General features: G+C 38.7%; 1 protein-coding gene and 1 long non-coding RNA gene across 5 annotated transcripts in view; one reads left to right on the forward strand and one right to left on the reverse strand.

Moving 5' to 3' along the window:
* Positions 1-164: 164 nt before the first annotated feature.
* Positions 165-5,788, forward strand: LOC107079931 (uncharacterized). The gene is made up of 3 exons (XR_011183715.1): positions 165-339; positions 2,281-2,511; positions 5,492-5,788. It is a non-coding gene; the product is annotated as an uncharacterized lncRNA (long non-coding RNA).
* The window catches only part of poldip2 (polymerase (DNA-directed), delta interacting protein 2), a 28,181-nt gene continuing 11,862 nt past the window's right edge, over positions 2,510-18,828 (reverse strand). For 2 of the 4 annotated variants that reach the window (XM_015367524.2, XM_015367523.2), the window contains exons 7-11: positions 18,605-18,741; positions 18,131-18,157; positions 16,786-16,911; positions 15,462-15,541; positions 6,657-11,036 (exon numbers count right to left, since the gene is read on the reverse strand). In XM_015367524.2, coding sequence (XP_015223010.1) covers positions 10,907-11,036; positions 15,462-15,541; positions 16,786-16,911; positions 18,131-18,157; positions 18,605-18,741 — 500 coding nt within the window. In that variant the 3' untranslated portion in view covers positions 6,657-10,906. Of the gene's footprint in view, positions 2,534-3,263; positions 5,934-6,656; positions 11,037-15,461; positions 15,542-16,785; positions 16,912-18,130; positions 18,158-18,604; positions 18,742-18,828 lie in introns of those variants that run through there. The other 2 variants (XM_015367525.2, XM_006640789.3) reach the window with 2 other exon arrangements.

The following is an 18,828-nucleotide window of genomic DNA, read 5'->3' on the forward strand; positions in this document are numbered from 1 at the left end:
CCGTAGCAGGCAGTCCGGATCCAGTGGAAGGCCGATCCACTCCGGGTTTTCCATAGCCGGCAGTCCGGATCCAGTGGAAGGCCGATCCAGTCCGGGTTTTCCATAGCCGGAAGTCCTGATCTAGTTGAAGGCTGATCCACTCCGGGTTTTCCATAGCCGGAAGTCCGGGTCCGGTGGAAAGGCCGATCCACTCCGGGTTTTCCGTAGCCGGAAGTCCTGATCTAGTTGAAGACCGATCCACTCCGGGTTTTCCGTAGCCGGAAGTCCGGATCCTTTACGATGCACGCAAGACTACGTTACAGATCACCGGAGTACATTATACAGGCAAATAAAGATAAGGTACGCACAGCTTTCATGTTGTGATACTTAGACATGGTTTGGAGACGTTCCCTCGTGTGTATTTTGAATTATTCAAATGCGTGTCGCTTTAATTTGGAAGCGCATAATTTCAGTGCATGAGCTTACCTGTTATATTGGGCGAGATTTCACACGGATAATCAAACAAGAACGAGTTTGCCCTGGAATCCAGTCCACTGCCCAACCTGAAAGTCAGAGCATGAGAACGGACGGATTGTATGGCGATTCTGGTGTTGCTCGTAATTGAGCTCGTAATTAGAAGATAATCTGCTATTAAGAGATACGGTAAAATTATTTTATGTATGCATATAATAATTAGCAAGTATAATGATTACGACAATGATAAATTGTATTTTTATATTTGTTTCAGCATAATCACATCTATTTCTCTAAAAGAAATGTCAGTATTAGAAACTTTCTTTACCCAATTTTGCAGATCAATTCAGAGTATTTTAACAACAGGGCATAACCAATAGAAACGTAAATTTTCTGGGCTGCTTTGAAAAAGACAGTTATCATCTATATTACTTTTAAGTCTGTGCACACAATGTGCCTTTACACAGGAGCCTGCTGATCAGAGTAGTAGCTGAGGGCTGCAGTTGACAAATTGACTGGACCTGTGGCTTACTTCGTCAGTATGGATAGAGAATGAAGGAGGCAAAAGTGAAAGGGATGATAATGAGGAGGCCTTCACATCAGGTTTTTTAAAGCGAGCATAAAACTGGTTGAGTTTATCTGGGAGACGGGTCGTCCTGCAGTAAAGTGGCATAGTTTTTTTCCTTGTGGTTGGTAATTTCCTTAATTTTACTCCAAACTGTTCTTGAGTTGTCAGAAAATTGGTCATCTAGTTTTTTTACTGTTGTTGCTCTTAGATTTCCTCACTGCAGAGTGCAGTTCATATTTGGCTGAAATATATTCAGTCCGGTCACCCTTGATGAAACCTTATGCTTCCAACGGCATAGGTCTTGCTGTTATTTTAAGAACCATGGCTTCTTGTTACTGTATGTCTTGAAAATTTTTGTAGGAATGCATACCTCTTCAAAGAAACTTATATAGAATGTAACAGTATCAGTGTATTCATCCAAAGAGGCACAAGCAGAGCTAAATAAATTCCAAGCTGTACATTCAAAACACCCTCCCAGGCTTTCTATAGCTTCTGGGCACGAGACCTTGACTGATTTAACTTTTGATTTTATTTATTTTTTTTTATTTTGTTTATAAATCGGAGTAAGCAAAATTATTGTGTGATCTGAGTTTCCAAGTGGTGCTTTATGATAGGCATGATAAGCAGGATCCAATGTGCAGTAGCAGTGATCTAGAACTGGTAGGACAGTTAACTTGCCTTTTGTAATGTGGCAGGTTAGCGTGGTTAAAGTAGGCTATAACTGCGCAGGCTGGATAAGACCTTTCCATAGTAGCAATATGTTGTGCTGGTTCACATACAGTATAGCTCTGCTAGCATAGTGTTTGAGGTGGAATGTAAACACCAGTTAGCACGATTGAAGCAAATTCTCTAGGTAAATAAAACAGGCTGCATTTAATGGGACACTCAAGATCTGGGGAGCAAAACTGGTGTAATATTGAAAAGTTGTTACACCACTGCTGATTTATCATAAAGCAAATGCTTAGATTTACAGAATAAGTTGACTGACCTGTATGCTTCGTGCACTGTAAGACCTGGTGGGGAGTCAGCCGAGTCTGTAAAGGAGTTATCAAACCATGTTTCAAACAGACATAGCGCGGAACATTCGCTGTAATTCCAATCAGTTTGTATGAGAAGCAGAAGTTAATTAATTTTATTCCTTCGAGAGAGGACATTTTGTAGTAGCAGTGCAGGCAAAGAGGGTCGGTACAGAGTGTAAACAGTGGGAAGAGGAATGGGCTTGTGATGCATCCCTGTCAAATCCCTTTACCCATTCCCAGGCTGCAGGAGGTCCCACGACAGCAGGTAGCTGCTCCAGCTATCTGTCACTGGAGTGGTTTGCTGTCGAGGGAGAAAAAGGGCTCTGCCTCAGGGGCATCACGGCTCCACAGATCCTACCCAATGCAGAGTGTTTCTGCCCTCCTGATGGCCCCTGTATTTTAGAAGGATTCTTCCCTTTCGCTTGTTTAAACCATCAGCATTTCATCGGCATTGGTGTCCTTCCTGAAGCGGTGAGTTACTGGGCGTATTTATCTTGAGAAACAGTTAAAGGACTGTTAAAAGACTAAAAAAAATAAATAGAAGACATACGATTCTACACAGAAATTCTCCCTCCATCAATATACTGGGAATAAGACTCCAAAATCCACAATTGTAGTGTGAATTGTCATTTTTTTTGTATGACAATTTTTTTATTGATTTCTCCACATCTGTTTACCAGTCACTGCCTGCCTGTGTACCACAGAAAGAGGTCTACAAGTTAATTGTAACTGAAAGGAATTAGAGAATCTTTGAGATGTGTTACCAGTACTCACTTTTTTTGTTAGTCAAAAATCATATGCACATCTTCTCCAGTTTCATGAATGGAGTTTTTCCAGAAGGGGCAAATTAAACTACAGCAGCATTGAAAAACAAATCCTGCATTAAATTAACACGTTTTAATGACTTTCATGCTTATCATGATAAAACTGAATTAAATTCATCTTCACTGCCCCCAGGCTCTATCTTGCACAATTATCTTACCCGTCGTACCCAGTGCATGCAGGGGACCCACATGCCTAGTGGGGGGGGGGGGGGGGGGGGGGGGGGGGGGGGGGTTACAAAAATAGTGAAAAATCAGGATTTGGGCAAGTGGTTTATTCAACAAATGTTCAGAACCCCCCAACTTGTAGACGATTCACTAGAATATACCCGAGCGATTCTTAGAATCATGAATTCTTTATTCTCTGGCACAACTTTAAGAGGAGTAATAATCCAGGCACACTTGGTTAAACAAATATTTATTTCAATGACAAAACAAACAAATTACTCTATGTACAGTATTTACAAACAAGGCATTTTAGAGGCCTGACATGCTGGTCACCCAGGAAACCCCAGATGGCTACTACGTATTAAACTCCAAATGCCTACAGAGGCCACATAAGCTGCCTTCTAACTAAATACAATGCAACTTGCAATTAAATCTCCATCTGCACCCTGGATGCCACAGAATAAATGGGAGCCTATATCCCTATCCATAAAAATGAACCCTTAGTAAGAAAGATATTTCTGAGGTATGTTTTACCCAGGAAACCCAAGTTCTCTAATAGAACTTGAATATTCTAACAGAATAGCATGCTCTCTCCAACAAGATTCAAATACTCAGCTCCAGTCAGGTTTGGTTTGGATGATCATGAAGTCGGGGCTATCGCCTGGCACAAGCTTCAAGTCCCAATTTCTCCAGACTCCTCTCTCTTATTTCTTCTTCTCCCCTCTTCCTTAATGTGATCAGTCAACAAAAGATCGTACAATCTTCACCCCATTATGTTCCAACAGGAGAATAAACACCCAAGTATACAAAGTGACACTGGAGATTCTTCAAAACAAGGAGAATTCAATGAGTGGCCTAGCAAGAGTCCAGACCTGAATCCCACTAAAAACCTGTAAAAGGGCTTGATGCTTGTGGTTCACTGATGTTCTCCATTCAGCTTGACAGAAGTTGAGCACATCTGCAAGGACAAATGAGTAAAAATCCCCAAATCCATACTAAAGCTGATACAGACATACCCAAGAAGCTCAAAGCTGTAGTTGGCCCAAAAGGTACTTTTACAAAGTCTTGACTCAAGGGACTGAGTATCTAAACCATAAACTCTAATCACAGGTTTTTAACTACATCTGTTTAGTTTAAAAAACTGCACTGGTGAAGGACATAGCTCGATATAAAAATATCAATAAAAACAACTTCAGGACATTTTGTTACAAATGTGACATGCTTTTTATTTTTCTTTCCTTCTTAAAAAACTTGTACATAACACCCTGAATTCAAATATAGGCATTGTAAACATTCAGTTTCGGCTAAATCACACATTTACACAGGCCCGTAAGTAACCTCATTCAGAAGCCGGAAGTATGAACAGTGAAGGTTGTAACTTATACTTTTCCCCTACAAACATTACTAGCCTGTGAAATCAGAACAGCACAGCCTGTGTATTTCAGAAGTCCAACACTTTCTTACAAAGAGAACCAGCAACGGTCCTGCTCAATAGTTCTAGGAGAAATGTCCTTTTTACTGCCAACATCTTTTATGTGCACATCATCTTAATTGTGCACAGCATTTTAAACACACTAAAGAGAAGTGCCATAGGCTATACACTGGAACTTGTATCTTACCCTGAGCATTCTCATTTTCCCTTTCATTTACTGCAATAGAACACTTCCAAGTAACAACTCTGAGGCCATAACTAAGGCAATGCATTGAATAATTATGACAATCATAAAATGATTAAAAACAATATGGCAGTACACATGGTTCTGTAGATTACATTGAAACAATTAGACTAAATTACTTTAGTTACACAGCAGCTCAAATAGATGTTCTCCATCACATGGCTAATGATTCAAAATGAGGTCAGTGAAAGAGCTCAAATATAAATCTCCAGGATGTAAACCTTGAACTAATTTGGAATTATCAGTAGATCAATGTATTGCCTTAGCTTTTAAATATGTAGAAAGAAGTTTTTATTTGTAAGAGAATATTGCAAATGAGACTAATTCACCTCTTTCTCCTGTACTACACTACTACCCTTAGATGTTCAGACTCCAGTGTTGGCAGAATAGTCATCTATGATCACCTACTTTATTTCCCAGTCCATCCCGAACTAAAGCATGATGAAATAAATAATGTATCTTTTAAAGGTTACCAAGCAATACATCATATAACCTCAAATATTAACACTAACTACATTCCTTATGATAGTATTATTTAAGAAAACGTTTGTTCACATCTTTTCAAAGATGAAGGATTTTTAAAACATCTGGAGTCAGAGAGGACATTCACTTTGCATGAGGCAGCTTTCACCTCATTCTCAAATGATGTAACCCAGTACACTGTCCACAGCATTTCAACCCTCCAATCCAGAAACAACCTTTTCTATTTCACTATTCTCAAGAATACAATATTACAATGTTTGAAATACAATGCATTAAAGAGAGGCTTGTTTTTTTTGTGTACAGGGGTAGAATACTCTGCACTGCGCTGAGGGTTATATCACTCAGGAACACAGCAGACTGTGTTGAACAACAACAACAACAACACACCCTCTACAGCCTTTGAACACTTCTACAAGAAACCAAAATCTAAAACATGCCAAACAAAAGGCAGCAACAAGGAAATGTGTTGGTTAGCATTACTATTGTAAATGCTTTGATTACCACACTAACCCTTAAGCATAAGTTATGAAATTACTTACTTATACTGAAACTTTGAGAAACAAAATAGGAAAAAATAAAACTTGTTTGGCATTACTATTATGATTCTATGCTTTCTTGTCTTGTGGTTCTCTACCAGCTGTACCCAGCAGGGGGCGCTTTGTCGTCTTTGTTGCTCTCCAGGGAAAAGGGGGGTATACGCACATCAAAATTAGAGCCATCTGTCCTCTCAATGCGAAAAGTGCCCCTGTAGGAAAAGAGGGATTATCAAGATTTCATGCTCACACTTGTGTGTATGTCACTGCTTGCAAGAGAAGACGAGTGACACAGGCCATTTTAATAACACTCAGATACCATCAGTGACTTGGATTTGATCCCTGTATGGTCTAAGTCATGGAGAGAATATATCTTTATTCGATGACCAATGGTGGTTATGAACATGGCTTGTGAAAAAAAAAATGTACGATGATATTTATATTATTTAAACAGCTATTAAAAGCCTACATCATAAAACATTTAATATTAAGATCAACCACTTTTCTTATGAGCGTATCTCAAATGTTTCAAATCTTTTGGTTCACGCCCATTACTTGTGGATACTGTGTTTGAGGATTTTTGATTTTTCTGTCCCCATCCCACTCTTACAATGGAAAAATTTTAATTCAACTGACATTTTCATAAAAACCAACAGAATTGGCTGGGCAAGCTGTGTATGAATTTGTAATGACAGGACTATGTCAATAACAGGGAAGCATAAAGGAGTTGTAGTTCACATAAAAGGGCTGCTCCACTGACTTCCAAACAGTTGTCAGTAACCAATACAAGAGATCTTAATTCATTCCTGAGAATACAGAGACTTACATTTTTGCACATGTTCTTACCCATCAAAAATAACCTGGTCATAATATTAATAGTGCAACATTAGAGAGGACATCTCACTAAGAAAAATAAAGATCAGAAGAGAAGCTGATAAGATGCAGTTCCTCAGGTTTTTGTGTTTATTGGTTACAGAGTCAGCCATAGGCCAGCATGGAGATACTGTATGAACCCTTCAAAACTGGTGGGTAAAGGGTTAAATCTATGAGCCATTTTCATCAATCACACAAAGTCCACTCTTCAACAAAACAGATATCTGAGTTTAGCAAAAAAAAGTGCAGAGCTTTAAACACTGAGCATGTTAACCAAGTTTACTTAAATATTTTCTTACCATTGTCAATGCAAATGAATCTATTCTTGGAGACTTTAGTTTGGAAAAAACACACTTTTTAAATTTACAGTTAAAACTATTACATTTTGGAACATGAATTAAACCAAGATTTAAAATGGGTAAAGATGGAAAAACAGGAACAATTCAATACAAGAAAAAGATTGAGAGAATGTTCTCTCATTTATCTAGTACTTCAATAAAATCTACTTTCACTCCACTTTCAGAGCCAAAAGAAAAGGACTTGCTGATAAGAAGGAAGACTACTTTCCTGTGTACAGTTTATCAATAGTAAGATATTCCAAAACAGTCTATTTATTCCAGTTTTCAGCTTGCTTTTACCCTTAACATATTCAGTCATAAAACCTTCACCATTTCTCCTATCAGAGGTTCAATTGGTTTCTAGTACTTTCGCAACAGTATAACATTTAATTTTTATCCAGATCCCCTCTCCAGCCTTGGTCTCATGTGTCTGGGATTTGATAAGTAATTAATTGATTGTGAAAATATTATATGAGCCAGCAGCCATATCACCCTGCAACTCACAACTGGCAACCCACTGAAACTAAGCGGGTGTGTGGTGAGCGTTCTGGCGCACTATGGCTGCCGTTGCATCATCCAAGTGGGGCTGCACACTGGTGGTGGTGGAGGGGAGTCCCCATTACCTGTAAAGCGCTTTGAGTGGAGTGTCCAGAAAAAAGCTATATAAGTGTAAGCAATTATTATTATTATTATTATTATTATTATTATTATTAGGAGTTTCAAATTTAAAAAGCAACTAAAATAGAAAGACTTTAGAGCTGACTGAAAAAACAAAAATGACATACTGCGTGCTCATAGAAGATACATAAGTGTAATGGGAGTCTGCTGGGGGACTTTTCAGCAGCAAACTGAAATTTTAGGTTGTTAATTTTAGCTTGTGGTACCCTGGTGGACAGCCACAGTACCTGCTGCTTTACAATTTGCCATCTCACCATTATCCCCCCACCACCAAGCTGTGTTCAGTAACATCATGTCTGTTCTTTAAAACGTCCACAAAATGAGAACAGCAAAGATAACCATTTCAAAAGTGCTTAACAGAAGAATTAAATAGTTCAAAGAAGGGGTCACAGGTGTAAGGAACAGCTTGTCCTAGACCGGAGAGTTTGAGATCCCACCGCTGTGAAAGATAAAGCATCAAGTTTTGTAAAGAGATTTACAAAACCGAACTGTGTATTCGGTTATTATGAGTATTATGACCTGAGCTGATCCCCAGATCTCAGTCCCGCAAATAGGTGAAACTTGCAGTTCAACCCCACACTACCCTCATTGCAACGTCAACTGACGCCAACTCTGCAGGAAAAATGGGGATAGAGCTAGACTGCAAACATTTTAGACCCTTGTGGCACATGAGCCATGTCCTGCTGAAGCTGCTCTTTCTGCTTACAGTTGGCAAACTCATTATTTGCCGTGTTAATAATATCCTGGCCAGTAACTGTCTACACAGATTACAAGTGAAGCAGCAGCACCAGTTTGAAGCCAATGTCCAGAGCTATAAACAGTTTTCTGCCAAGTGGCACTGTGACACATTCTGCTGCTTTGACCAGACACACCAATCAGTGCTGCAGCAAAGCCAAGGCTCATAAAGTACAGAATGGCTCAATATCGCATTGAAAACAATTGCAGTTGGGCTCCTGAGCAAGGCCCTTAACCCCAACTGTTCCAGGGGCATCGTATAAATGGCTATCCCTGTGCTCTGACCTCAAGCTTCAAGCAAGTACGGGTATGCGAAAAAAGACGAATTCCTAATATAAGAAATTGTACTTAAATGACTGAAGCAATTTCATAGAGCAAATAACATAAAAAGATAAAGCTTAAACCAATAGGTTACACTTTTTGTGGCATGAGAACTAAGAGAAGAAAACTGTTTAATGCACTAAATATACTTTTAGAATTTAGATAATGCATGAGGATATCTTGTTTCCCTGAAGGCAGTCTTAGAAAACTTGAACTGTTTAAAGACAAACCTCCATCTATACGTTTTAATTCCCTACACTCTTCAGTGGCTACATTAGCGCTGAAAGTAATAGTTGTTGTTGGTAGAGCCGGGGACTGGAAGGCCGTGTCTACAAATCGTAGATGGCACTGCCGTTGTACCTTTGAGCTTGGTACGTTACTATAGATAATTTAGACTATCAACCAAATAAATATTAAGACCACTAGAAAGATCTGCCTTTGCAAGAAGTCAAAAGGGCAAGTAGATAAATTACATTTCCCCATCACAAACAATATATATTTTCACTTTTAACAACTACACTTTTTCTTGTAATATTATTAGTTATTTTTACATGGTATTCATTAAGCCTTTCATACTTAGTTTATGTACAGTTATCTACATTCACAAAGTCTGCAAGCGCATTCACAGATTAGGGAATACTTAAACTTGAGGTTGTTCATGTTATTCTCGTAGTTTAGACACAAAAGCATTTCTTTCCTCAAGCATCTCTTAAAGGGGAACTCAGACCACTTATTAAATCTCGTCAACAAAATAAATTCAGTGACGTTATAGAAAAATTGTACAAATTTAAATTGAAGAACAAAATTGTGAACTTTGTGAAAGTACTGCAAGTTGCCATGTTGTCACAAACTCACTTTTGAGTTCTCACAAATTGTGATGTGATGCAGCCCTTCCTGGTTATTAGTCTCCATAATGACTAATGTAATACAATGTGCAAGTGAATAAGTACAGGTTGTGCAGCCATTTCACCACAGAAATGTTCCAATGTGATCTGCATGCTGAGATAATTAAATAGTATTTGTCTGCAAAACCATCTTGAGGTTGAAAGCAATATTTCTGTTGGACTTAAAAGAGATGTGTCCTCAAGTCTGCCTGTTTGCAATACAATAGGGCTGCTTCACATCACTGAAAATCTTGGTGCCACGTTCTGAATAGCAAAACATGGCTCTCCGCATACCTGCGAATGTCTTCTATTTTGTGATATAAATTGGAGGTTGTTCCAGTTACTGTGTACATTTACTTTTAGTGTAGTATGAAATGCTCACACCAATGCAGATTCTTTCTAACCCCGAAATATAAAATAGCGTTGCACTTACCCTTTAACAGGGTCAATGTGTTACATTAATAGTCTCCCAAAATGTACTGGGAGATGATCAACCAGGACTGAAATATTTCTAGACTATTCCAGCAGTGGCAGAACCAAAGACTTCCAGTTCTCTTATAGCCACTTCACTTACAGTGAATATGATACTTCACACGATGCACTTTTTTTCTATTCATATGGGATAATTGTATGATGATCTTAGATTTTAAATTGATTAAATACTACATTTCAATAGAGCACATGCCATTTAAGAAATTATATTACAATTAATTGATTACTTGCTTTATATAAAAACAGAAAAAATAAATTTTGATGTTTTATATTAACGGGGATAGCAGTTCCAAATGCCTCTGCGCTGAACAGATAGACAAGAGTGAGCTTAGGTTGTACTAAGAATTATGTTGTGATTAATCCATGGAATGGGATCATATTCTTGCAAGGTCTTATCCCTCAGTGTTTTCCTCTTCAGATGGAATAAGTGGTACTATAGACTTCAAAAACCACAAGACTACAACAAATTACAAGTCTAAAATCATTTTAAAATGTACTATTAAGTGTAAAATGTATTTTTTAACAACTATCAATATTCTTCAGGATCAAATACTTGATGCTGATGTACAGTATATTCCCTTGATTACAAATTACTGCAGACTGGAAGGTGCCAACACAGAAGTTAAATTAGGAAGAAAAACCGCCTTAGGCACATCAAAAAAGCTGAGCTGTTCAACTTAAAAATGCCTTTGTTTTTCACTCTGACTGAGCACTGATGATCAGTTTTAAGCAGGATCTTCATGGCAGTGTCTAATGAAAAAAACGTTCAACTGTGAGCAAGGTGTTGCTGAGGTGCCTTACCACCCCACCCTCAACACACAGCCCAGAGCAGCACTTCTGAGGCAGCCGTGCCAGCTGTTGGACTCAGGCTAAAGTTGCAAATGGCCCCGGCAGGAAGCCATTGGGCGAATCATCTTTCTTGCTTTCGAGAGAAAATGGTGGGATGCGGACATCGAAGAAGGTGCCGTTGGCCCTCTCGAAGCGATACGAACCCCTGTGGGAGCGAGAGACACAACAGGCACCATCAGAGGCCTGTAGTCTGCTGCCGCTGTGTTCACTAAGCACAACACACCTGTGCCAGGTGAGCACAAAATCAGCCCAGTTCAAAACTGAGTAAGATGAAGCACAACCATCTTAAGTGTTTTAACTGAATTTTAAAAGCCTTTATTTTAACAGCATGCGCTTACAAAAATCAGAATGAAGAAGCCTTGAGAACCTCAGACTGTTTAAAAAATTAACTTTGATTTGCATACAGTGAGTTAGCTTTGATTTACATACAGTGCAAGAACCATAAAATGTGTTGAATGTGCATTTATCTGAAATCATGGATAGGACCTCCTGACCTCTTTTCCGACTCCTGTGTGCTGTCTCTAGAATGGAAGGCAAAGAAGGCTGATTTCTTCATTTCATGCTCAAAACAAAAACTTTACCTCAAAAGGTTAACTTCAACTAAATAAATCACAAATGCAAAGACAGAAGAAATCCATACTTCAGGATAAGTTAATTAACCATCAATCTTTCTCAATTAGTGGTTTGTAGGTGACTTTTTTTGCCACTTTGGAAGGAGCCAAAAGGTTGGGGCTTAACCACCTGACTGGTACGCTATTACCTGTTAAGCACTTTGAGTGGAGTCTCCAGAAAATATAAAAGTATCTATATAAATGTAACTGTCTTTATATAATAATAAAAATACATTAGTAGTAGTAGTATTGCCACCAGTATTACTTCACAAGCCTTATATTACAATGGCTTTACAAGTCCCTTGCTTAATTTGGGTTTACATATTTAATTTGCCAATTACAACAGTCTACTTCACAGATGTAGATCAGGAAGAGTGACTAACTTAAAATTAATTCCCTTCAGAACATCATTTACACAGCTTACTATAGATAGTTGTGTCCCCTTTGATCAAGATTAACCAGGTTTAATTCAATTCAGGTTTTCAATTCATGTACATACATTAATTTGACATTTTAATTTGAGAATCAACCATTTACCAAAGACATCTGGATTTCACAACTTTAGATCTCATGTCATATGCTTTAAAAGGCACCATATATCCTTCTTACTTATTCAAACTTATATTGAATGTTTCTTAAATTTTTTAAATATTATTCTATTTTAAATGTAAAAATGTCCAGAAGCTTGCCAGTACAACTGAAGTGTTTACAGTCTCCTGATTCAGTCTGGTCCCAGCATGTTCACCACTCTCTGTTTTACACATCTAACCCCTTTATTCTATCCTGATTGAAAGAATAGATCGACGAGTTCCTCAAGCATCATTCAATGTGAAATTGCCGTGCTCAAAACCTTAAGAGGCCATCACATAAAAAGACTGTTGGGCTGTTTTTCCTGTAATACAGGAGGACCACCTTTGAGGATCATCTGAGTAATTACAGACAACTCACCATAAGCAAACCAGCACTACACTTGATAATGAGAACTGTGTATACCGACATCCATTACAATCACGAAGGACAACACTAGTTCAAAATGTTTATGAAGCATCTCTTAATGCTCTCTTTCGGACACAGTTGCAGTAAACCATGTCTGCCATCGTTTCTACATGGTGGGGCATGTAGATGATTCAGTACAATGTATTTTAAGTGAAAACATCTGTAATATTACATATATCAATAACTTGACTGTGGTAGAAAACAGCAGGATATCAAATCCAAGATCTCGGCACTACCCAGTCATCCCTGGCCCAGGGATGCCTGGCTGGTCTCAACTGCAATATGAAACCGCTCATTTAGGTTAGAGCATCCAAACAGTGGTGCAACAGGAATCTTTAAAAAGTCAAACAAACTGTCCTTTTCTAGAGAAATAATTAAGATAAACAGAACAGAAATCAGTCATTGATTCCAACTGTCCTACGGATCTTTAGACTTCAACCAAGGTTTCCAGATTGTTCATTTTGATCACACAATGCAGCTTTAAGAGGGTACAGGTTGCTGCAAATTTTCTCAGGAAAAAGCATCCTTCAGATAATTGATTAATGATATCCCTTTTAAATTTGAGTCAATACATTTGAAAATCATTAATTACCACACATTATTCACTCTTAATTGCCATGTCACTAGTATGTTTGTAAAGGAAACACAGAGCTGATAGAAAGCACTGATCTCTCACTTCACGATTATGTTCCAGCACACATTTCAGTCCTTCAGCTAGCTAGCCTCTATTCTCTTGTTTTATCATCTTCATGCTTTTATTATTCTCACCACTACAGATCTGCTAGCACATTTCACAACTGCAATGAATTTTAATGGAATGCAGAAAAATCAGGAAATTCTTCACCAATTCCAAAAGAATTAATCAGCTAATTAATAAGGGAGGTATGTAGATGAAATTGTAAATGGCAACAAACATTAAGTATTCACAAGTTATAAAGGCTTCCAAACAGTTACCAACAATAACTGTGGCACATTTTTTATTTACAAATTCAGTAAGTACATTGCCGTAAAACTTCAGGTATTAGCAACCCCTGTGTGAAATTGGTTATTTTACCAGAATTCCTTATTACTACACCCTAAGATTAATCAGATTTCCATGCAATTCACTGTAGAAGTAGAATTTTACAAAACATGAAACAAAATCCTTTGCTGAACAAAACTGATTCAAAGGGAATTTGCCAATTCTTTTGTATGCAACTATATTTCAAAACATTTTGCATCATGAATACCAAAAGGATATCATGTAACTCCTCCGCAATGAACAGTGCAGGTCACAAAGGTACCCAGTCAAGACCACATAAGGAATGAGAACTCCGATGCACCTGCTGACTAGTGCTGGGCGATAATTTGATAACGATAATTATCGCGATATAATTTTAACAAAAGTTCGATATATGTTTATGCTTTGCGCATGATATGCGCATGTGCACAAAATACTGCGCAAGTGCGCGTGCATGTTGCAGACCGGGCAGCTAACGGGGTGTTGTTAACCCACACGGTGGTGACTGACAGGATTGTAGTTACAGTGGAGAAATGAGCAACACTGAAGCAAATGCAGTGCTGCCAATGACCAGCTCGAAGGACGATGACATCGTCGACAGAAAAGGTCATTCAACTTTGGTAATTTGGAGATATTTCGGCTTTTTACGATCAGACATAAAACAGAGCACTTTAAACTTCGCAGTCTGTCTGAGCCATCTTCTATGTGTGTTTTATCACACTGCAGTATTTAATTTTTCTATTAAGATAGATAATACTTTATTAATCCCGTATGGAAATTGATGTGATGTGTTACAGCAGTCCAGCCCAAGACAAACAAAAACAGACATCAGAATAGTTATAAAACAAAATAAATAAATAGGTGTGTGCAAAATGTGATGACCATAGTCACTGTAAAAACAAAATATGTACAAAATGTGCATAGGTTTATACAGACTGATTGTCCAAAAAGTACAATGGAGCAAACATGCTGTCCATAGACGAGCAAATGAAGGGCTAACAGTCCTAGCCTAGGGCAGCGTTATACACCCTGACAGCCGCCGGGAGGAAAGACCTGCGGTAACACCGTAGCTGGAGCAGTCTGTTGCTAAAAGTGATGAGAGGTGTTGTTCATGATGGCTGTGAGCTTGGTCAGCATTCAGATATTTGGTCAGATATTTATTTTGTAAATTTTACTCATGCATATTTTGACATAAAAAAAAGACTTGAATACTCTCTACCTCAGATTTGTTTAATGTTTCTGCTGTTTGGCAAGTGTTTGTTGTGTTTTTAAAATAAAGAGTTGTTTAATTTACCAATTAACTGTCTGGTTTCTTCAACTTTCACTCAGTAGAAAAAATCTGCCTTTAAACTTGAAAGAAATAATGGATTTGATATTTATCGTGATAATTATCGACATCGACCGATATTAAAAATTTTATAGTGATAATGTTTTTGGCCATATCGCCCAGCCCTACTGCTGACCTTCTTTATTTGATATTCTTCAAGCTCAAAAGAACCTGACAGGAGAGGCAGCACCAAATGTAGCATCACTGCAACCCTAAAGGTGCCTAGCAAGTCACAGGAGCTACTGCTTGCCAGAAAGCCCAGACAGCCGTGTCTTACCAATCCAAACCAGACCTTATTGGCACTCAGCCCACTGTGTACTATCATGTGGGGGATACCAGTCAGTCTTTAGTCTCTAAAGTCAGACTCCTTAGCCTCTGAGCTGAAAGCCAAACCAGTGTGTGATCAATAAAGGCCTGATGCTTGACTCTTGGCAAACAATACACATTTCACATTAGTTCATCATAAATATACACGGTACTTTTTAATGAGATTCTCTGGGGGAGTATCCGATATATTACATAAAGTATGTTGCTAAATAAGATTAGTCCTTTTTTTCCCCAAAATAAAATCGGCACTGAACAAATTTCAGGCAGGATTGTTTCAAAAGTTTGTGTGACAATGACAGTGATTCTTACCACATGTGGCCACTGGGAGCCTGCAAGGAGACATGGCTGCTGTACTGAAATGCTGGCTGATCTTTGGACAATACTGGTTCCTTAAGAAAACAAGAAGTAAAATGACACATTCAGCTTTCTTCTTGCACAGTCTGAACACAAGCTTCCAGTTTCATCCACCACTCTAACAGCTCCCCTGATTGTTCCAGAGCCAAGGCAACACCACTCCATCTGCCAACATTGACACTGGAGTTTCCATTGCTTCAGCAAACACCTTCATCCAGGAATCAGCAAATACAATGATACAAAACAACGTTTAAATAATAAAACACTTTAAAAGGGTGTTATTTTATTGTTTTCAGAAGCTGACATATTATGCCGAGTTAATGTCCTCAAATGATTTATCAAGGGAAAAAAAATATTTTCTTGAGTTTATATATTTTGAAAGAATAACGTAAAGTGTTTTTTGACAAAGTACCATAAATTGCTGAGTTTATGGAAAGTCTAAATAATTTCTTCCTAAAAATCCTTCCTTGATTGAGACACTTAGGAGGTACTTCAATCAATTCAACAACCTCATAGTACAGTGGTTTCTAGTTCCAATCCTGTAGGACCCTCTGCTCCTCAGGGTGTTTGCTCTAAGTTTTTAATGAAATGCCAATGAAATTCAATTTAAGATTTGAGAAAAAATAAATATTCCATATTCATAATTTGTTTTCAGCTATTTAGGGGATGACATTGATTGAAATGTTGAAGTGATATAAACTCTGCACTAATTTGTGAATGTTATCAGGTGTTTTAGAAGAAATGTGACTAATTTGATTTAAGCAGAAGGTCCTTTGCCTGTAGGAGGGGCTGATGCACTCTCATTCCCACTTGTGTCTGTTCATCACAACTGATCACTTGTCAAGAGCTTTAGTCAAAAACAAGGAAGCAAATTCTTAATTAGCAAGTTGAGGGGAAAATGTAAAAAATGCTGTATTCTGAAGTTAATGTAAACTGTTGAATCCCAGACTGGAGGTGTAGAAATTAAAGTCTAAAAAATAAGCAGATTAATTACAGTTACCAAACCAGGAGATAGAGGGGTCCCACAGGACTAGTTTTGAGAACCACAAACAATAGCACAAATAAATGTGTCCTATCTAGTCCTCTGTGTCGTCTAAAGTATCTAGGATGTCCTTTTGCATCACTAAGGAAAGAGCCCAATACTAATTTCTCTAACATGCTGAGCATAAAGGAGTGCATCTGAGCTAAATGTAAATTTGAGCAACAGCCTGCTTGTGTTTGTATATATATATATGCATTTCCTAAACGGATAAAAATGAAGAACTCAGTTCATACTAACCCTTCCTACAACCCCTCGACCCCTCACAGTCTCCAGGGTCCCAGACAGGCTGAATATCCTCCAGTGTCTCTCCCTCAGCTGGACCACTTCATTCCCCAGGTTTTCCAAGCGGATACAGTATCGCCACTGCAGGTCAAGGGGGCAACACACAGACTCTGAGCCAATGCAGAAACAGAGCCCAATGCATCCAACAAGGCCTCTGAGCAGGTCTTGTTCTTGTTGGTAGTTCTATTCCACCACGGAGAGGTAAGTGGGAAAGTGAAGAGGGTGTATAGATGTTTGAGAGGAAGAAGGGTAAAAAGGGCACGATGGGATTTCAGGACAAATGAGACTAAAAACAGGCAGGAGCGGAGTGGCAGAGAGAACACGTAAGATTTGGGGTTTGAACTGGACGTATACAGCAATAGCGGGGCGAGAAAGAAATGGAAAATAGCAAGAGAAAAGCGAGGAAGACAAGAATGGCGAGAGTACAAGCGGTGAAATGGGGAAGCAGGCCGAGGGGGAATTACTACAACCAGGTGGGGGATTAGCAGAGTCTAGAAAAGGAGCTGTGTAGAGCAGCAGGTAGGAAGGGGCAGATTCTGCAAATGTTGCTCAAGAGCAAGAGGCAGAAACATACCAGAGGTGGAATGTGTTGGGAAGAGGAGAGGGGTCAGTGTCTGACAGAGAAGCAGTGGGGAGAGGGTGGTCTTGAAGTAAATAGGAAAAGTGATGGAGATGTCCATAGAGGGAGAGAAATGAAATCACGGCAGGCTTTGAGAGGTTATGTTTAAGATGATGGGAATGCATTCAGGAGGAACTGGCTCTTGAGACAGATAAGGGAAGAGAGACTGTTTGCTTAATTGAACATTTCTATAGGCCTTTGACCTATTCTCTCTAGCTGTGATCCGATTTCAGAGTCATTTATGAAACCAGATCAAGAAGAAACATGGTTATTGTTAGGCATTTAAAAATAACTCATTTTACCTTTAATAAAAATCTGTATGTAGAAGATAGAAAAAGTAGTCTATTATTCTTTTAGCTTGAGTGCTTGCTTTTCTTGACAACATGGACACGTTAGTTAACATATCTTCAGTTATTAAATTATTTAATTTTAAAAATGAAATTAAGATTACCTAAATTTGTAAATGGAAAGACACGCAGCATTGCACTATTTCTCTAAAGTGTTTAAAAAAACATGCTCCTAAAACACACTTCTGCACAGGGCAGGGTACAGCTGCAGGACGTACACTCAGAAGGCCCAGATGCAACTGTACAGCAATATACTGACAAAAAATGCGGAGTATTTTAGGGTTACGTATGGAGTATGGATAGGGAGATCTCTGGAAAAGAAAAAGGCACTCACCCAATAAACATGTGAATTCTGAGCTTCCTGAGGAAAAAAAAGCAAAACAATTAGCACTAAATAATACTTAGAGCTAAGCCTTAACTTTACAGCTGTTTCCACTTCATCTGGAAAATAAGTAAATATATACAGTACATCTAGTGAACACAAATGTCCTTTAGAGTTTACAAGAAAAATGTAAGAACATATGAATGCCTAAAGTTTCAAGTTGGATAAAAAGAGAGGGTTTGTTTGGTATACACTACCAATTCACCAAACTAATACATTTAGGCCAAAGGGAAGCTGCTGTTAGATTACTTATCAAAGCTTTTTCCCCGAGCCGAAATGAAGCAGAAAACGCGGGGCTCAGGACTTCCCTTCTGCTTTCAATACAGGACACTGGTAACTCTCTGGAGAATGAAGTACGAAGAGCAGGCTGGAACAGCTCTCTTTGCTAGGAGAGTCTGTCACAGCAGAAACGAGGAATGTCCTTACCCTCATGCCCATGTAGAAGGGTATGACAGTGACACGGATGTTCTCAGTTGTCTCTCGATGTACGTCCGACAGCTCCAGCCACGGATGATTCTTCTCCTGCCAGGCACGCAGTGTGTCTCTTGCGATGAAAGGTGGGGCTGTTCAACAAGGAGGGGGCCACATGAGCAGCCTGGTACTCATTATTATCACACAGTCAGTCACTGGTGATGGTTTCAGCTGATGTA

Source organism: Lepisosteus oculatus, chromosome 26, assembly GCF_040954835.1.
Source record: "Lepisosteus oculatus isolate fLepOcu1 chromosome 26, fLepOcu1.hap2, whole genome shotgun sequence".
In the NCBI taxonomy this organism is placed as follows: domain Eukaryota; kingdom Metazoa; phylum Chordata; class Actinopteri; order Semionotiformes; family Lepisosteidae; genus Lepisosteus; species Lepisosteus oculatus.